Source organism: Monodon monoceros, unplaced genomic scaffold, assembly GCF_005190385.1.
Source record: "Monodon monoceros isolate NGI ecotype Baffin Bay Population unplaced genomic scaffold, NGI_Narwhal_1 Super_Scaffold_11, whole genome shotgun sequence".
NCBI lineage: Eukaryota > Metazoa > Chordata > Mammalia > Artiodactyla > Monodontidae > Monodon > Monodon monoceros.
Window position 1 is genome coordinate 69,974,880 of NW_021703767.1, and position 16,664 is coordinate 69,991,543.

The following is a 16,664-nucleotide window of genomic DNA, read 5'->3' on the forward strand; positions in this document are numbered from 1 at the left end:
AGTGGTGCCCACGAGTTTTATAAAGTCAAATGCCCTAGAACCTCCCATCTGTACTACGGTGTTTGGGAGTGGCCACAGCCTAAATACAAATAATGAGATGAAAACCTCCAAAGCATCCTTTTGGGTCTTTATATCTGATCCTGGGAAAGTACCAATAGCTTATACACTATAGAATGTACTTCCCTTATCTTTCCTATTTTATTGCCCCCTCCCCACAGTCTTCTCCCGTCCATCATACCCTTCAGGAAGGGAATTCCTGAGTCCTATAAGGCCTCATCAGTATATGAAAACTTCCCTCGGTAGAGTTTAACCACTTAGTACCCAGACTTGCCTCAAATGCTACAACCAACCTTGTACATCTATTGGGAGGGGTCACAGTTCATCCTCACTCATTTCCTGTTGGAGGTGAGATCTGCTGCCAGCCACCACAGGAGCTGGTGTGCAGGTTTGGGGCCTCTGAAGCAGGGGCTTGACTGGAGAGCCTCACCTACTGACTCACCCAAGGGTGGCAAGCCCACCCACCGCTTCACTCTGCCCTGACCTGCCATTTTGATTGGTGCATTTTTTGGTACAACAGGAAGTCATGTTCATGGCATACTCTACGCATGAGAAAGCGGGCGGAAGTGGAGAACACGGGTAAAAATGAAGCCACAGGGCCTCGTAAACCCAAGGATATTCTGGGCAACAAAGTCTCTGTTAAAGTGAGTAAGGTGTTCCGGAGCTGTGTCCGACCTCTCATCTACTCCCACCCTGCAGCATTCTCACGAGGCAACTTGGGTGGATGGGGACCAGAGGGGAAGTAGTTTAGTAGAATTTTGCATGCGAGATCAATTTATTTTTTATTTTTTATTTCTCCTGGCAACTTCGATTCAAATAAGTAAGTATCTCTTTTTTTTTCTTTTATACCTTCCTCCTTATACTTACAGAAGTTTTATAGCAAAATTATCTGCAGTATTATTTATTCTCTTAGAAATGCAAGATGCTTGACTCATATTAAAGTACTCAAAGCCACCCATTCAGTATCCTAGGTTTGAAAATACATGCAGGGTAAAGAGATTAGAGATGCTTTCCAAACCTCCAACCCTTTGAAGTCTGAGGTTTGGAACTTAAGGGCTACTGTGTCCTTGGTGAAGTTTCATTTCTTTTCCCCAGAATTCAGATGCCATCACCTTCAGGCCTATGCATGGGCAGAGAAGGGAGGCACACTGATGAAGCCCAAGTTATTGCTTTGTAACAATCCAATTGTTATAGTGAACTCGCTGAGTCTAAGCTTTGACAGACCCCTGTCCCCCACCCTGAAACGATGTGATCTATTTTCTTTACATTGGGCGCTCAGAAAAGACATGGCTCTGGACAATGGAAATTAAACCGCTGTTGTTGAATATTGTTATACTGTGTGATTATCTACCCGAGTCTTCCTGAGCAAAATAAGAACAATCCAAACCCATTCTAATGTCCTTCTTGGGGAAAAGAAATTGTACTCCCTCCCTCACCCTCATCTGGGAAGTCCGGCCTCACAGGAGACAATAGTTTAAATTCGACAGCACTCATGCTTCATTTGGTTGCTTCCATCGCTATTTCCCGTGAGATGAGCGGCTTACACGATCCCAACCTCCTCTCCCTGAAAAGAGCATGCTGCCGCCCTAGGTGATCCGCACCCCACCTTAGCAGCACCTGGTTTTTCTCTGCCCGATTTCCCATGGTCCATGCTTCTTTCAAGTTCTCCCCACCCTCTAGCCAAAGCTGCCTGTGTTCTAACTGTGTTCTCTTTCTTCCCCCTTCCTCATGCTGCCCATCAAGGAGACGAACAGTTCCGAGGAGTCAGAGTGTGATGACCTTGACCCTAATACTAGCATGGAGGTAGAAGCAGCTGTTGTCCTCTTTCCTGCAATGACTGTCTTTTGTTGATGTGTTCTGTAACAGTGGCCTTGCTAAAAGTGAACAGCCAGTCCAGGATACATGGGCATCTCTCGGTGTCCCATCCAACTTACAGAAAACAAAACAAAACTTAATTCAGTTTGATTCTGATAGGTAACTTTACCCAGGTGCATTTTTTTAAACTTCTGGTTCTCTTGAATGCTTGCTTAGTGTTTTCTTCTTTGGCAGATTTGGCTTTGTGTAGAAAATAGCCAACTTCGTAACTGGAAACTTAGAAAACATTTTTTTCATGGAAAATAGCATTATGAAGAGTGGTTGGTTCCCAGCTAAAGATAAGAACTCATTTGTTTTAGTTTCTCCTTCCTCCCTTTCCCCTCTTTTTTTTCTTTCCCCTGTATGTTCTCTTTCTTCTGGGACTTACTCCTCCCTGAAGGCTCCAGTAAAATCATGGAGTAGGTATGGTTTGTGGGGATGACCTGGCCCCTAGCCAATAGCAAATGAGGAGTGACCGCAGCAACTCCAGAACCCCCCCTTCTCCAGCCCCCAGGGCTCCTGGGCAGTGGCTGCTCCTGCCACGGAGGAAAAGAGCCCTGGGGATCACCTCCCTCCTGTAGGCCTAGCAGAGGCCTCTCTAGAGACAAGAAGGCTGAAATCTTGCCCGGGGGCCTTTCTCATACTCCAGGGTTACAAAGATGTGGAAGTGAAACCAGTACCTCCACCAACAAGAACCTCCAGTCAACTTCCAGGTCCTCCTAGGCCAGGAACCCTTTGGGGTAATAGAAATAGGACTCTCACATGGCTTGCCACTGAGTGACAAGCATCATAAATTTACAACACCTAGAGAATTGGAGCAAACTTGGCTTTCCCTGCCATTTTGCCCTTCAGAGTAAACTGAAATGCTTTTCTCCAAATCTGTACCCACATCCCCAATAATGGATAAGAGTTTAGAGATTTCTTCTGTGCACAAAATACAGAATATTTTCTTAAAACCTTTTCCTTTTTATAGCCCTACGCTTTTCACTTAACTAGATGGACCTTTATTATTCTTATTCTAATTTGACCTAATCCCAAAGAAAGCCACCACCATATTATGACAACCACCACAAAACCCAGGGAAGACCATGTGGCTCCAGGAGGCGTAAGTCAGTGGTGGAAGGCACCAGTTGAGTTGAATCAGGCCAGAGACCAGTGGGTGAAGGTGGGAGTTCTGCCAGGATAAAATAGTCCCCTATGGCTGTGGGTGTTGCCATGGAGCGAAATCTGGCAGGTGTGGGCCAGTGCAGGGCTCCCCTGTGGGAGGAGGTGGATATGGTGCTCATAGCCTAAATATATCTTAGAGAATGGGGAAGGCGGGGGAAACTTCTGGCTCTGCTTTCCTTGCATTTCGTAGGATAGGCACCAGCTCCTGGGAAGCCCACATCTGTCGGCCTGTAAATGCCTCATGGCACCTGTATCTCCAGACCTCAGTATTGCTGGCATGTAGTGAAAATGTCATCTGCAAATACATGGAGGGAGAGGGAAAGCCAGGTATCTATGTTCCACAAGGCAATTTGGGACGTTTTTCATCTCTGGTGGACTAGGGGGAGAAGAATGACTTTCCCACTCTGCTCTTTAAAGGAAGAATTGGGCACAGGGAGATGTGGGACCAGATGAGCAACATACACTGAGAAGGTTAACTGATGTACTCCGATGCTCCATTCAACATTTAGATAAGCAAAAGCTTGCATGCGCACATGTCTTAGCCCTGCTTTGTGAATTGCACACGTTTCTAGGGTTCTTATTCAGCCAGGGCTTGCAGCCCTTTGCATGAGCTGTGTGAGATGGGTCCCAGGGAGGTGCTGTTGGTGCATAAGGAAAGGTGTTAGGATGTCAGTGCGGAACAGAAGAAAGCCGAAAACTGTGTCGATGCATGTCTGAAAAGTTTTCAAATATAGTAAGTTGAGGCAGAACTGGAACTCTTGAGGGGGCATGTGGTTGGAAGCTGCAAATATTCTGGTTAACCCAAGGTTTCTGTAGTAGGTGTGCCTGCAGCCCTTGTGTATTCCATATGGATCCTTGTAGGGATCAGCAAGCTCTTCTGAACTGTGTTGCCACGTTGAAATTAACTCTGAGCACATAAGCAGGTGCTGAGGGGAAGCAGGCATCTTGGCACTGCTAGTATTTTCAGACACAGATAACAAATAAGATATAGAAAGTCAGCCTATTCAATATGAACTGAGAATTTTCTCAAGGGGTTAGTAGGTAGCTCTTCATTACAACGTCCATTGTAGAAGAAAATGGCCAGGGGCGCCTACTAAAAAGAGCTAAACTTTAGAGACCCGGTTTGAGAAATAGGTGGGCTGGCCACCTCATAAAGGACCTTGCTGTTAAACTGATAGCTTTGGGCATCATTACCAGTCCTAGCTTGGCCCCCAACCTCACTCTTGTCTTTTGAACTTGATGACTGCAATAGGTGTTGTCTCATTGGGAGCATGTCCCTGTGCCCTGCTGAGCTGAACTGCAACTCCTGTGGCCTGTGCTAAGATCCCCTGGGCCTGGTCCCCCAGCTGACACCCCTGCCACATACCCTGTGCACTGCTCAATGTTAGATCTCCGAATGCTAAGTCCTGCCCTGCTGACTGCCCACCCTTGACCTGACGCCAGCACGTTGATTCCAAGCCTAGCCATGTGTAGGCTCTTATCTCCTGCCTCTGCATGAAGATCACTTCCAAAGCATTCTGACTCTCAGTTGGTGGGTTGAAGGGCTCCTTTAAGGAGCAGTTTCCTGGGGTCTTTGCTTACACACCAGCTGCTTGCTCCCCTCAGGGCCGGCATATGTCCCAACATACTGTTTTAGGGAGATATATAGGCACATCCTTGAAAGCTAATTAAGAGGAAAATAAAGCACCTTGAATCCTAGGAATCTGATTTACAAAGCTTTCTGAGAATACCCAGTTATATAAAGGGAGGCAATTCTGCTCTAATGTGTACATCCTTTTTCTTCCCCTGTAGAGACATGCTCGTGAATGTTCTCAAGTACAGACCCACCTCCCACTCCCAGCACCACAAGCCACACCACCAGCTACTGCAGGACTGGCTCTGGGTCTCTGCGATCCCCTCGTGGCCACAACCCCCTTCCCTCCTGCTGATCCGTGGGCACACCTCAGAGGGGACTGTTCTAAAAATGACACGGATCTGTGCACAGTTCAGCCTTCTTGTTTACCCTGCACTGATCACACTTTGGGGGTGGCAGTGGAGGGGGATATTCTATATGAGAGAAATGTCTCTGCATGGAAGAAGAGTCAAATCAGGCTGGAAATGAAACATTAGTCTTTCTTGGGAACGAGTGAATATTAATTCATTTTTTCCAGTAGAGCTTAGACCGCTGATTGCCTTTTATTGACAAGGTAGGCAGGCGTGATGGTGGGCTGGATGCCATATGCCCACCTGCCAGCTTCTCATCCTGCCCTGCCCAGGCTGGAGCCAGGGCTGGAGGCTCAAGGCTCAGAAGCCCCCCTCTTAGCTGACACCCATCTCTGAGAAGCATGGATTTCTTCTGAGCTGTACTGGATTTCTCCCAGGACCCTGGCTAGGAAGGTTTCCACATCCGTGCCACGTCTGAAACATGGTCTGAAGACTGTCGATGCTTGGGTTTGGGCATCTACCCTCCAACCCCAGCACTGCCACTTGTCCGCAGCAGGCACAGGAGTAGGAAGGCCTGACCCAACCTCCCAGTCCTGGGCCTCGGTCTTCAGCCCAGCTTTTATGTCAAGTCCAATTAATTAAATGCATCTTAATTGTTTTGTTAATGCCCAATACCACTTTTAGCAGAGATGGTCAATCCATCAGAGTAAGAGGTTGTCATGATTCCAAAAAGACTGCATCTCTGCCCCAGCCATTTGACGCAGGGCCAGCCCCGCCCACGGCACAGGCTGCGTGCGGTCATGATGCCAGCCCCCAGGTATTTAGCTCCGGGTGGAGGTCGGGGTGCTTGCTGTGTAAGAACCGGCTTGGGATCCTGTGGGAGAGAAGGCACTTGGAAAGGTGAAGCTAATTTGGAAGGAAATTTCCAATTAGGGTAAGACTCATAGACTCTCAGAGTTGATGGAAACTCGGAAAACTTTAGTTAACCCTATCCCCTTCATTTATTTACTCTTTATGGTGGTAAAATATACACGACATAAAATTCACCATTTTTACTTTTTTTAAGTGGCATTAAATACTTTCACAGTGCCGTGCAGCCGTCACCATTATTCATTCCAGAGCTGTTTCATCACCCCAAACTGAAACTCCCCTTTACTCTCCATCCCTCCAGCCCCTTCCAAGACCTTGAGAAGAGGAAACTGAGGCAGAGGAAGTTGTAACTTCCTGTTCAAAAGTGAGCAGGTGCCCTGAAGGCAGTTTCTGGTTTTCCCTGGCCCTCGTTCCCCCACCCAACACCATGCTGCTCCTCTCTTGGAGCCCCTCCCACCTCCAAGTCCAGGTAGGTTTTAATCTAAAACACAGATTCTGGCAGACAAGAAGACGTGCCTTCCAGGGCCAATTTTCCTCTGTGAATTTGTTATTTAACTTTCCAGCTCAACAAAGAGGAATATCTTTTCTGCCCATCCCAGCCCTCCAAGGCTGAAGTAGGACTTAGATGAAAGTCACACAAAGGCAGTATCACATGGAAAGAACACTGGAACGGGGGCCAGAAAACCTGGACTGCAGTCTGGGCCCTGTCAGCTATGAGACCTCGGGCCAGTCAGCCTTTCTGAGCCTCGGGGTTCTCTGTGGGAGGTCGCACAGCTCCGAGGGCACGGGTGTTTATGTAAGGGACATAAGCCCTTTGAGCCTTGTGCAGATCTAAGGTGTGATATCCAAAGACTTTGCTCTCCTGAATGTCTGACTCTGACAACAGTGAGACCCCAACAGGAGAGAAAGTAGAAGATTCTGTGCTTTGCCCCTGAAACTTGCTTTGCAGGGGGTGTGGCGGGAATGGCCTGTGTACATTTCCTCCCGAGACCCAGCTGGAGTGTCCACTTCCGGCTCTGGGAAGGGCTTGAGCGGCCAGAGCTGAACTTTTCTTTCCCTCCCCAAATCCACAATTCCCCAGGCCCAGCTTCCACGTCTTCAAAGAGCTAGGCTGCTGCTCCCACCTCAGCTGCCTTGGTGCCTTGCCCCAGATTCGGAGCTTCAAAATAACTAACCTGGCCAGACAGATTGAAGGAAACTTTTACACCCCAAGTCGGGTGACTGACCTCCTGGCATCACCAGTGTTTCTACCGGTGCCTGTTTCTGCATTTTATAAAAAGAATTTTTTTAACGAAAAGAACTCTTTGGAGAAAAAGTGAAGCATCACACGCCTCTCGTTTTATTTTTACAAAATATTTTCTTTGTAATAGACCTGAAAGGTTGGGCCCGGAGACTGACGCTGCTTTGCCTAGCTCTGTTCTAACTCCACATGCAGATTGATTTATATTCTGCCACTGGGAGAAGGGCACTAAGCAGACTGGAGCTGGCGTTTCTCCCTCCCGGGAGGTTAATTACAAGATCTTCTACAGCATTAGTCACGTCTATCATGCTTTCTGTTCCTTCCAACCGCCTGGTGAAGATGCGGTTTTCTTACCCTCCTAGAAGAAACAGGTTCAGAAAGGTCATGGTCATACAACCAGGAAAAAGGGCAGGTCTTGACTGTGGTGCTTTGAGATGCCAAACGTGGCAGGTGATAGGAAGTCTGCTCCCCAAGGGAGGCTCAGGTACTTTCCTTAGGGAGGGTCAGGTTCAGGCCCTCCTCTGTTGCATATTTGCTTGTTAGAGGAGAATTTCTTCCTGAACAACTTTTTTAATCCCTTGACAGCTGGGCTAATTATTTGGCCTCACCACACCCCTCTCCCAATGACTCAGGAGTCCAGACATAAAAGCCAAGAAAGAGGTCCAATTTCAAGGGCCGGAAACGTCTGAATTGGTTTCTCAGACCAGCACAGTCACTCAACACACCCTCACCCTCGTCTGCAGGCCTAGCCCATTTCATTGAGGTCATACACCAATGAGATTACAAGGTGCCACTGACCCAGGAGAAGTCTCTCTCAGAGCCAGCTATCAGCGGGGCAGAGGTCACCACCTCCGTTGCCCACACCCTGCGCTGTCGAGGTCCACCTACTGGCTCACTCAACGTGTTTTCCTAATCAACGCAATATAACAAAACCCAGTTGACACAAGGCATCACAGTGAGTACTATGGAGGGCCAAAGAATTATGTAAGATCTGGTCCCTCCCACTGCATACTGCCGTCACATGAGGGAGGCAGCTCTGATTAAACGCCTGCATTATACAGCAGACTTCGAAACTTGCTCTGATGGAGGCATGGAGCCATTCATGTACTCGTTCAGTGAATATTTAGACACCCACTCAGGCCCTGGGCTAATAACAGTGGCTCCTGTTTATCAGCCTTTCCTATATATCTGGCTCCGTGCTGAGTCCTTTCCTCCCAACAGCACCCTGACGTAGGTACTATTATCATTATTTTTGTTTTACAGGTGAGAGAGCACAGAGAGGTTAGTAACTTCCCCAAGGTTATGTATTCACCACCTGTCTCCCAGGATGCCTGTGAGTGTGGTCATTGGCTTCCCACGATGGCAGGGTATGGGTTGGAGGGACTGATAGGATGGAAACAGTCTTGGAAAAAGGTGAAAGGTCAGAAAAGGGCTTGAGCAAAGGCCCAGAGGTATGAGAGTGCCTGGCACATTTTGAGAAGAGACTACGGTCTGGGTAGCCGGGGTTTAGGTATGTGGGAAGAGTGGTGGGAGATAAAGCCTGGCAGGTGAGTTGAAACCAGACTCTGAAGGCCTCAGAGGACTTGCTAGGAAGCCTGGACTTAGTCCAGTGGCCAGCGAGGAGCAGTGGAAGGTTGTCAGGCAGAGTCAGGGTGATTCATTCTGGACTTCAGAAAGATCACTGGCCCCTGACTGAGAACAGTGGGGACAGGCAGGCCTGTTGGAGGGCTGTTGCCATCGATCTAATGAAACGTGGTAAATACCTGATCCTGACGGGCAGGACGGGGGGAGGAACGAGCGCCTATGAAAGGCAAAGGAGGAGCAGTGGGGGAAGCAGAAATGACAGCGGCTGAGTGCAGCTGGGGATGTCAGGGAAGGAGCGTCGGGCGTGGGAATTCCCACAAATCAACCTTCCACTCTCCCGTGGCCTCGGAACACACTGTAACCTCTTATGGGTCCACAGACTCTGGGAGGGTGTTTCACTCAATAAAAGAAGCTTAGGGGATAGGGGTATGGTCAAGGTCAAATCGTTGAGGGAGGAGACCTCAGAACATTCATCTATAAAGACTTTGAATATTCAAAGTCAAGATCTTGGCTTCCAAGTTGCAAACGTGACTTATAGAAGGGAAGTGATAACACCGCCGCTTCACCATCCCACCCTGCAACCCCAGTCCCGTCCTGACAGACTTCTCTGTGGCTGACAGCCCCCGGAGACCAATGCATGCACGGCAGTAAACCGCCTTTCCGTTCCTTTCCCCTCTACTGTTTTGTGGGACAGGCGATAGATTTTTTTTTATTATTCTATTGAAGTCATATTTTTATCCTTTTTTATTTTTGAGAACACAATAAATGTTCTTCAAGCAAAACACCGAGGAGAAATAGGAGAGGGGTTTGGACTAGACGTTCCTGTGAAACAATGTGCTCCACACATGGACATTCATAGCTCTACGCAGCAATTAGTGCTCATACGTTCCTCCCAGGAACACATGGAACTTTTTATGAAATTTGACCACATACTACGGATAAAGCAAATCCCATCAAAAATCAAGGAATCAGTATTGTATAGACCAAATTCTCCAACCACAATGCAATTAAGTTAGAAATCAGCAAGAAGATAATTTTTTTAAACCTCAAACATTTGTAAATTTGAAAACAATGCTATTACAATTGGGTCAAAGAAAAAAATGGTTGAAGAAAAATACTTAGAGCTAAATGATAATGAAAATACTTGGGAGGTACAGAACTAGTTCAAAGAGAGAATTCTATTGCTGTTCAGGATTGTGTTGCATTTATGTATTTTTTTTTTACTGCAATTTATTTTACGTCCTCTTAAGAGATGAGCAGAGGTAGGAATATTTTCTAAATTATTAGAGAAATGTATTCTAAAAAATTAGAAAATCGTGTCTGGCTTGGCCAGATTGGAAACATGAAGGGTTAAACCTCCAAACCAGAAATCATACCTCAATTTTTAGAAAGTGTTTTTCTGGTATCTGTTCATTTTATTGCCAAATCTCATCATCTAAAATCCCTCTCCTTCCTCCTCTGAACACAGATTCATATGAAACAAGCATAAAGAGAATAGAAAGAAGAGGCAGAAGACAGAAATGTTGTTTCATTCAAGGTAGCTCTGAGTTGAGTTCAGGACATTTGGTTTGAGTTTCGTTTGACCATTTTTATTCCCTCAGCGCTCTCGATATGTAGTTTTTGTTTCTGTTTTTTGTTTTTGTTTTGTTTTTTGTGCGGTACGCGGGCCTCTCACTGCCGCGGCCCTCTCCCGTTGCGGAGCACAGGCCCCGGACGCGCAGGCTCAGCGGCCATGGCTCACGGGCCCAGCCGCTCCGCGGCATGTGGGATCTTCCCGGACCGGGGCACGATCCCGCGTCCCCTGCATCGGCAGGTGGACTCTCAACCACTGCGCCACCAGGGAAGCCCTCGATATGTAGTTTTGAACTGTGTTTTGTGACAGGTGATGAGGGATTTAGAAAAAAACAGGTATTTTTCTTCTGGAGTCAGCTGACACCTGCTTTTCTAGGCAGATGGGATTTCACCCTCACTCTCAGGTCTTGAAGTCAGAATCTTGGACACTGACTGGCAAGAAAAATAGACTCCAGATTTCCTCAGAGCTCAGCGTGTTATTCATTGCTGTTTGATTTCGCCTGTGATTCTCTCCTGTTACCTCACTGCCCTGACGTTTTGAAGAAAAATCAAGAAGACGGATGGAATTCTCTCCGGAAGGAAGAAATTGGGTTGCTGATGGACCGCGTCGTGGTGGTTCTAGGAGTACGCACTACCGCCTGCCGCCCTCTGCTGTTCAAATGAAACCAGGCTTCCCAGCAGTTCTTTCCCACCCGGCCTCCTTCTCCTCCTGCGCTTGGGTCTCCCAGAGAGATGTAAATGTCTTCTTCCCGCCACGGCCACTTGCATTTTAGATCCCAGATCTCTCCTCCTGCCCAGCCACCACTTTACATGGCCCCCAGACTGTTTCTAAGGAAGGCAAATGTTAGCATTTAGGAAATAGCTGCATCTTACGATTAACCCTTCGGGTCCCAGACTGACGCCTCAGGTCCCTGCCCACACCACCGGTGATCGTAAGACAAGGTGGTCAGGAGACCTAAATTCTAGTCTACTCATTGAGTGGCCGCAGTTAACTTGATTTAACAAATTTTACTTGATCTTTTGCTATGTGCAAGGTGCTATGTTAAGCAACGTAACAAACAGTACGTAAAACAGTACATGAACAGGTTACTATCTTCGAAGGGTTCACAAGTCTGGTGGGGCAATTAACATGCAGGGAAGATGTGTGGATAGATGGCAGCGCGTGATCAGAGCCATAGGGAGCAGCCTCTGGAAGAGCAGAGAGGAGAGGAAGGTCACTGTTGGCTAAATCTCAGACCCTGACTGACCAATGAGATTCCAGAACAAGTCAAGTTCCAGATTAATGGAAACTGGAAAACACTCCAAGTTCACAGCAAGGCATTTTCTCAACTCTCCTCCCCCAACTTAGGACCCCACCATTTCACATTTTCATTGCTTTAACAAATATCAACAGAGCACTTATGTGCTAGGTATTACGCTAGGCTCTGAGGCAATGACAATGAAATGAAACGTGGCCCTTGCCTGCATGGGCCTTGTAGTCCATAGGGAGCTGCAGGCAAATACAAGATACTGTGTGAGAAGGTTGGCATGACTCTTCTCCAGTCCATACTCTGATTTGCTTCAAAACAGAAAGAGAAAAAACGAGGGAGGAATCTCCTATGGGCAGAATCCAGAGTCACAGTTAGAAAAACATTGGTATGGACTTTTTCCAGGCTCTTGGTCCTTGCTGGAGGAGATTGCAGAGGAGGACTGGGTAGAGATGAGATGTAGAGCAAGGATGGGGATTAAAGGTCAGCAGGCAGGCCTTTGACATCGATGACAAAGTCTCGCGATGCTTTTCCCCAGACCTTGCCTCCGCACTGAGCGCTGAGGTGGGAAGAGCTCTGGGGGCCAGTCCCCCATCACTGTCTCCGTAAGGCTGCACTTACTTCCCTGTCTCCTCTGGAAATGGGAATAGGTAACAGGTGCTCGGCACCTCTTCCCAGCGCTTTGGAGGGGCAAGTGAAGGAGTTTGTGAGTAGTTTATGCCAGCCATGCAAGGTTAAGCAAATCAGTGATGGTATTACCATTGTCAGCAGCACCTAGGCCAGCCAAGAGGCAGCGGCATGAAGACGGGTGCCTTCCACAAGCCGCCTCCAGAGAGAAGCTGCAGTTAAGCCGTATCGCAGCCTTTCTCTCCAAAGTCCGCACTAAGTTCTACACGGAAGCTAGGGAGATTTTCTTTTTAAACGGTGCCTGTGTTTAACAATATACTTAACACGGTTGGGGTTGTGACAAGAAAGAGGAATAAGGTAAGAAATTCTCTAAGCAGCCGTTTGGGATGTTTATAGAAGTACTGCCACAGTGCAGGTTTATGAAACCCCACTTAAATTTTTATAACGTACGAAACTGCCATTTGTCTCTTCCATTTGTCATCTTTCTCCTCCCTGTGTCTCCCGGCATGGACTCGATGTCCTGCTCCCTTGTGGATTCCCATCAAGATGGGACATACAGGCCATCGAACGAAGCTGGCAGCATTCCCAAATCTTTTTTACCCTGGAGTCCTTATGATTGAGTGGGGGTAGGACGAGAGAGAGGGCAGTGCTCCGTGTTTGCTGGAGGCTGGCTATCGCCATCAGCCAGGCTCCCTCCTGGACACTGTGAGCCATTTAATTCCATCTTTCCCACTAGACCATTGGCCCAGTGAGAGCAGGCCACCACCACCTAACCAAGGGTCAGCTCAGTAAATCTTCATGAAATAGAGCCCTTCAGTCAAACAACTTTCCAGGTGGGCATTATTGTCCCCAATTTACAGGTAAAACCAAGGCCTCAGGTGCTTGGGGATGTTGTTCAAGGCAAGGGAGTATGTCGGCTTAGGGTCTGGATACTATGTACTCTGTCTGCTGGAGAGTTTACAGTCCCTCCTGCAACCCACACTCTTAAGACCCTCCTCTCTCAGAGGCCATTGATTTTATTGTTTTGGTTTTTTTAAATCATTTTCCAAAACGTTTGCATGCCATTGTGTTTGAAAATAGACTCTATTCAAATAGTATTATACCCAGGGGTAATTATGTTATAGATCTCTTGGCCCTACTTCCAGATTCTGTGTATGAATGAGTCCTAAATTCATTGGAGGACTGAAATGTGGACATAGGTCAAATACTCATTCAACCAACATGTATTAAATGCCCATTACGTGGCAGACCGGGGGCTAGAGGCCTGAGGTACAAAGATGAATAACAAATGGCTCCTGTCTTTGAAGAACTTATAGTCTAATAGCTCTAAGTGAACCATTTTTTCCTTAAAAAAAAAAATATTACAAAAGTGAAACACACTGACTGCAGAATATTTGGAAAGCCCAGGTAAGAAGAAAAAGAAAAAAGAAATCAATGTGCAGATGTTTTATAAATCCTGAGGTCACGGCCTATGGCTTAGCATCTCTGTATCCACAAAATCTTACACCAGCCTCAAGAAGCAACGTTTTTTGAATGGGTGGGTAGACGGCCACCCTTCATCTCATCACCCCAAGAAAACCACTATTAACGTTTAGGAAATATTCCTAGTTTCCTTTTCTTTGACTGTGAAATGACTGGTTCAGTGTCATTCTCCCACCTCACCAAAGTCAGGTGGACCAATTTATGGCCTCCTTAGCACCTCCTACAAGTGAGGCTGGACTGCCCACCATGTGTACTGGTAGTTTAGTTAATTTTTCAACTAGAGCAACTCTTTACACTTCTCTGCCTACCATGGCCCAGGGCCTCTTCACATAGAGGCGGTTTCTAAGGTGTGGGAAAAGCAGTCGCTTTTACCAAATGCCCCATGCATCCTCCACACCCACCCCCAGAAAAGACTCAGGGGCAGAAAGTTGGTTTATCTGAGATCAGTTCCCTTGGATGGAGGGGAACTTTCAGCAGCTTTCCTCAACAGGCTGCATGTTGATTCACCTGAGGCAGCTTTTAAAACTGCTGGTCCCAGCCCCAGTTCACACCAATTAAAACAGAATTTCTAGGCATGAGGCCCAGGCACTGGGTTTTTTTGTGTGTTTTTAAAGCCACCTGGGTCAAGGATTGAAAACCGTTGATTTAAAAGCAGGCCGGGCAGTGGTGTGAGTGGCCTTTGGAGACTAGTATAGGGCACCGTGATGGTCAGAGTCTTGAGACACTCAGCCCCGGGACTTGGCGTTGCAAGAGTTTTCTGCAGCCTGCTTCGTGAAAAACCTGGGTGGTAGATGTAGGCAATCGGTTTACAGAGGGGAACTCAGAGGAGGAAATACCTTTTTCCAAAGGGCTCGTATGGATGCCTGTGTCAGGTAAAACCACACAGAAGCCAAGCTCACCTATGACTTGGGTAAATTGGGGAGATAAGTGTGACTGCCCCAACAGACGATTTGCAAGACACATGAGCCTCCTAGCTTCATTATGAAGGAAAGAAGAATTTTGCAAGATAAACTGTTAGAGATAAGCCCCTGCAACAATAGGCCTCTTAGCAGAAGGGAGGTGATTAGACTTAGATAATTTATTTAAATAGTCACTGAATACTTGTTATTTGTCAAGCATTGTGTGACATACAACATTTCATTTAATCTTCATGATAACGCTTTGTACTAGGTATTATTTATCACCATGTTACAGTGAAGGAAAGTGATGATAGTAAGTTTTTAAAAACGAAGGTAAAATCACATTAAGCAAAAGAGGTAAGCCCCAGCCTCTCCTACTGGGAAGCCCAGATCTTGTTCACCCCACCCAGCTTTATGACCCAGACTAGGATTACAGGTAATACAGAAGATAGGAGAAAAACCAAGGTGACATCTTCTCAAGAAGGGGTAATGGCCAATCGACTGGAAGGTCTTCCCTTCTGTAAGATCCATGGTGTCACAAAGCAGACGTTGTAGTGTGCAGAGGGCTCCAGCACGGCCTTTGCCAACCAGCCACGTGACCAGATAGGTCCCTAGGGCAGCCCAAGTCTCTGTTTCCTCAACCATGCAGCCCAAAGGGCTGTGCAGTGCTTTGCAAGTTGCCCTGTGGAGGCCTGGGCTACAGGAGCAGTTCAGTGGGGCAGGATGGACAGCTGGGACTTCCCTCTTCCCCCTTCAACCAGACAAGCTCTGCATTTAGCTGCTGGAAGAAAACCACTGGGCTGGTTAATGTCCATGACTCTTCCAGTTTAATAGATGTCAGTTGCTCTGTTTTTGAAGATTCCCGATGCTGGGAAGAATCAGTGCCATCACGATGCTTGAGTGCATATTGAGGTGGGGGAGAATGGGTTTTTATGCACAGGGCAGGGAGGAAAAGCAGGTGAGGTGACGGAGGATAACAAGGCCAGCTGTGGCCAGCCCAGCTCTGTAGTCACAGTAAACCTGCCTGGGGCCCGGGCTGCCCAGAGGGAATGTGAACAGTCAGAGCAGATGGGAAAGTAAACCAGGTGCCCTTGTTGTTACTGCAGTAGTGAAGCAGTCACAAGCCACAGGAGCTGGGCTCCACGCGTCTCGCCCCAAACTGTACTTTCCTTTTACTCACTAGGATAGAAGTCTCCCGTTCTCTTTTAGTAGTTTAGGATTTAAGCAATTTTCTGTTTCTTTGTGTTTTTCAGATCTTAAATCCAAATTTCATCCAAGAAGGTGAGTTAAAAAGTGACAGAATTGAGTACGTGGCGATTGGCTAAATAAATTACAGCAAATCCAGCACTGAGGTAGCACCTTTAAACAATGGTGATATAGTTCTCTACTTACGTACAAGGAAAATGTTTAGGATACACTGTTAGGGTGAAAAACACCACACCTTGTAATGTGTATAATGGGATCCACTTTTTGTAAGAAAATATGTGTTTATATAAAGTCTAAAATGATATATACCAGACTGTTCACAGTAACCCCTGTGTGATGTCACCATGGAGCTTTTTCTTCTCTTTTTTAATCTATATTTCCTAATTTGATCTAAAATAAACATTTATTACTTTTTTTTTTAATTACTCTAAAAATACTTTTTCACAGGACACAGGTGACTCTACAGAGTTAAGCTGAAGGTTATTTGAATCGTTACACAACATGGGTGGGGAATGAGAGGGTTGTGTTATAAAATAGCTGTTTTATTCTGTCTGTTCTGAACGATGCAAATTTATGTCGATGTTGATTTGACCACAGTGGCGCCAGAATTCCTTGTGCCCTTAGTGGATGTGACCTGCTTGCTTGGGGACACAGTGACACTGCAGTGCAAAGTATGTGGGCGGCCAAAGCCCACCATCACCTGGAAGGGTCCAGACCAGAACATCCTTGACACTGACAACAGCTCAGCTACATACACGGTTTCCTCCTGGTAAGCTAACGTCCCCACGTCAGCAACCCCAGCACCTCAGTGCAGTACCCGGAGGCTAAGTCCGGCATGTAGCTCCTGTTCTGGTTACTTGGTCTCTCAAGAGAAGAGCTGCCCTGGAGCCTATTCTAGCCCAGAAACTTTGTGCCCCTCGGAATCCTGTGAAACAG

General features: G+C 47.0%; 1 protein-coding gene across 1 annotated transcript in view; it reads left to right on the forward strand.

Moving 5' to 3' along the window:
* Nucleotides 1-6,092, forward strand: part of KALRN (kalirin RhoGEF kinase) — a 612,746-nt gene extending 606,654 nt beyond the window's left edge. The window contains exons 49-50 of the mRNA XM_029214081.1: nucleotides 578-701; nucleotides 4,870-6,092. Of these exons, the coding sequence (XP_029069914.1) occupies nucleotides 578-701; nucleotides 4,870-5,187 (442 nt within the window). The 3' untranslated portion in view covers nucleotides 5,188-6,092. The remainder of the gene's footprint in view (nucleotides 1-577; nucleotides 702-4,869) is intronic.
* Nucleotides 6,093-16,664: the final 10,572 nt, after the last annotated feature.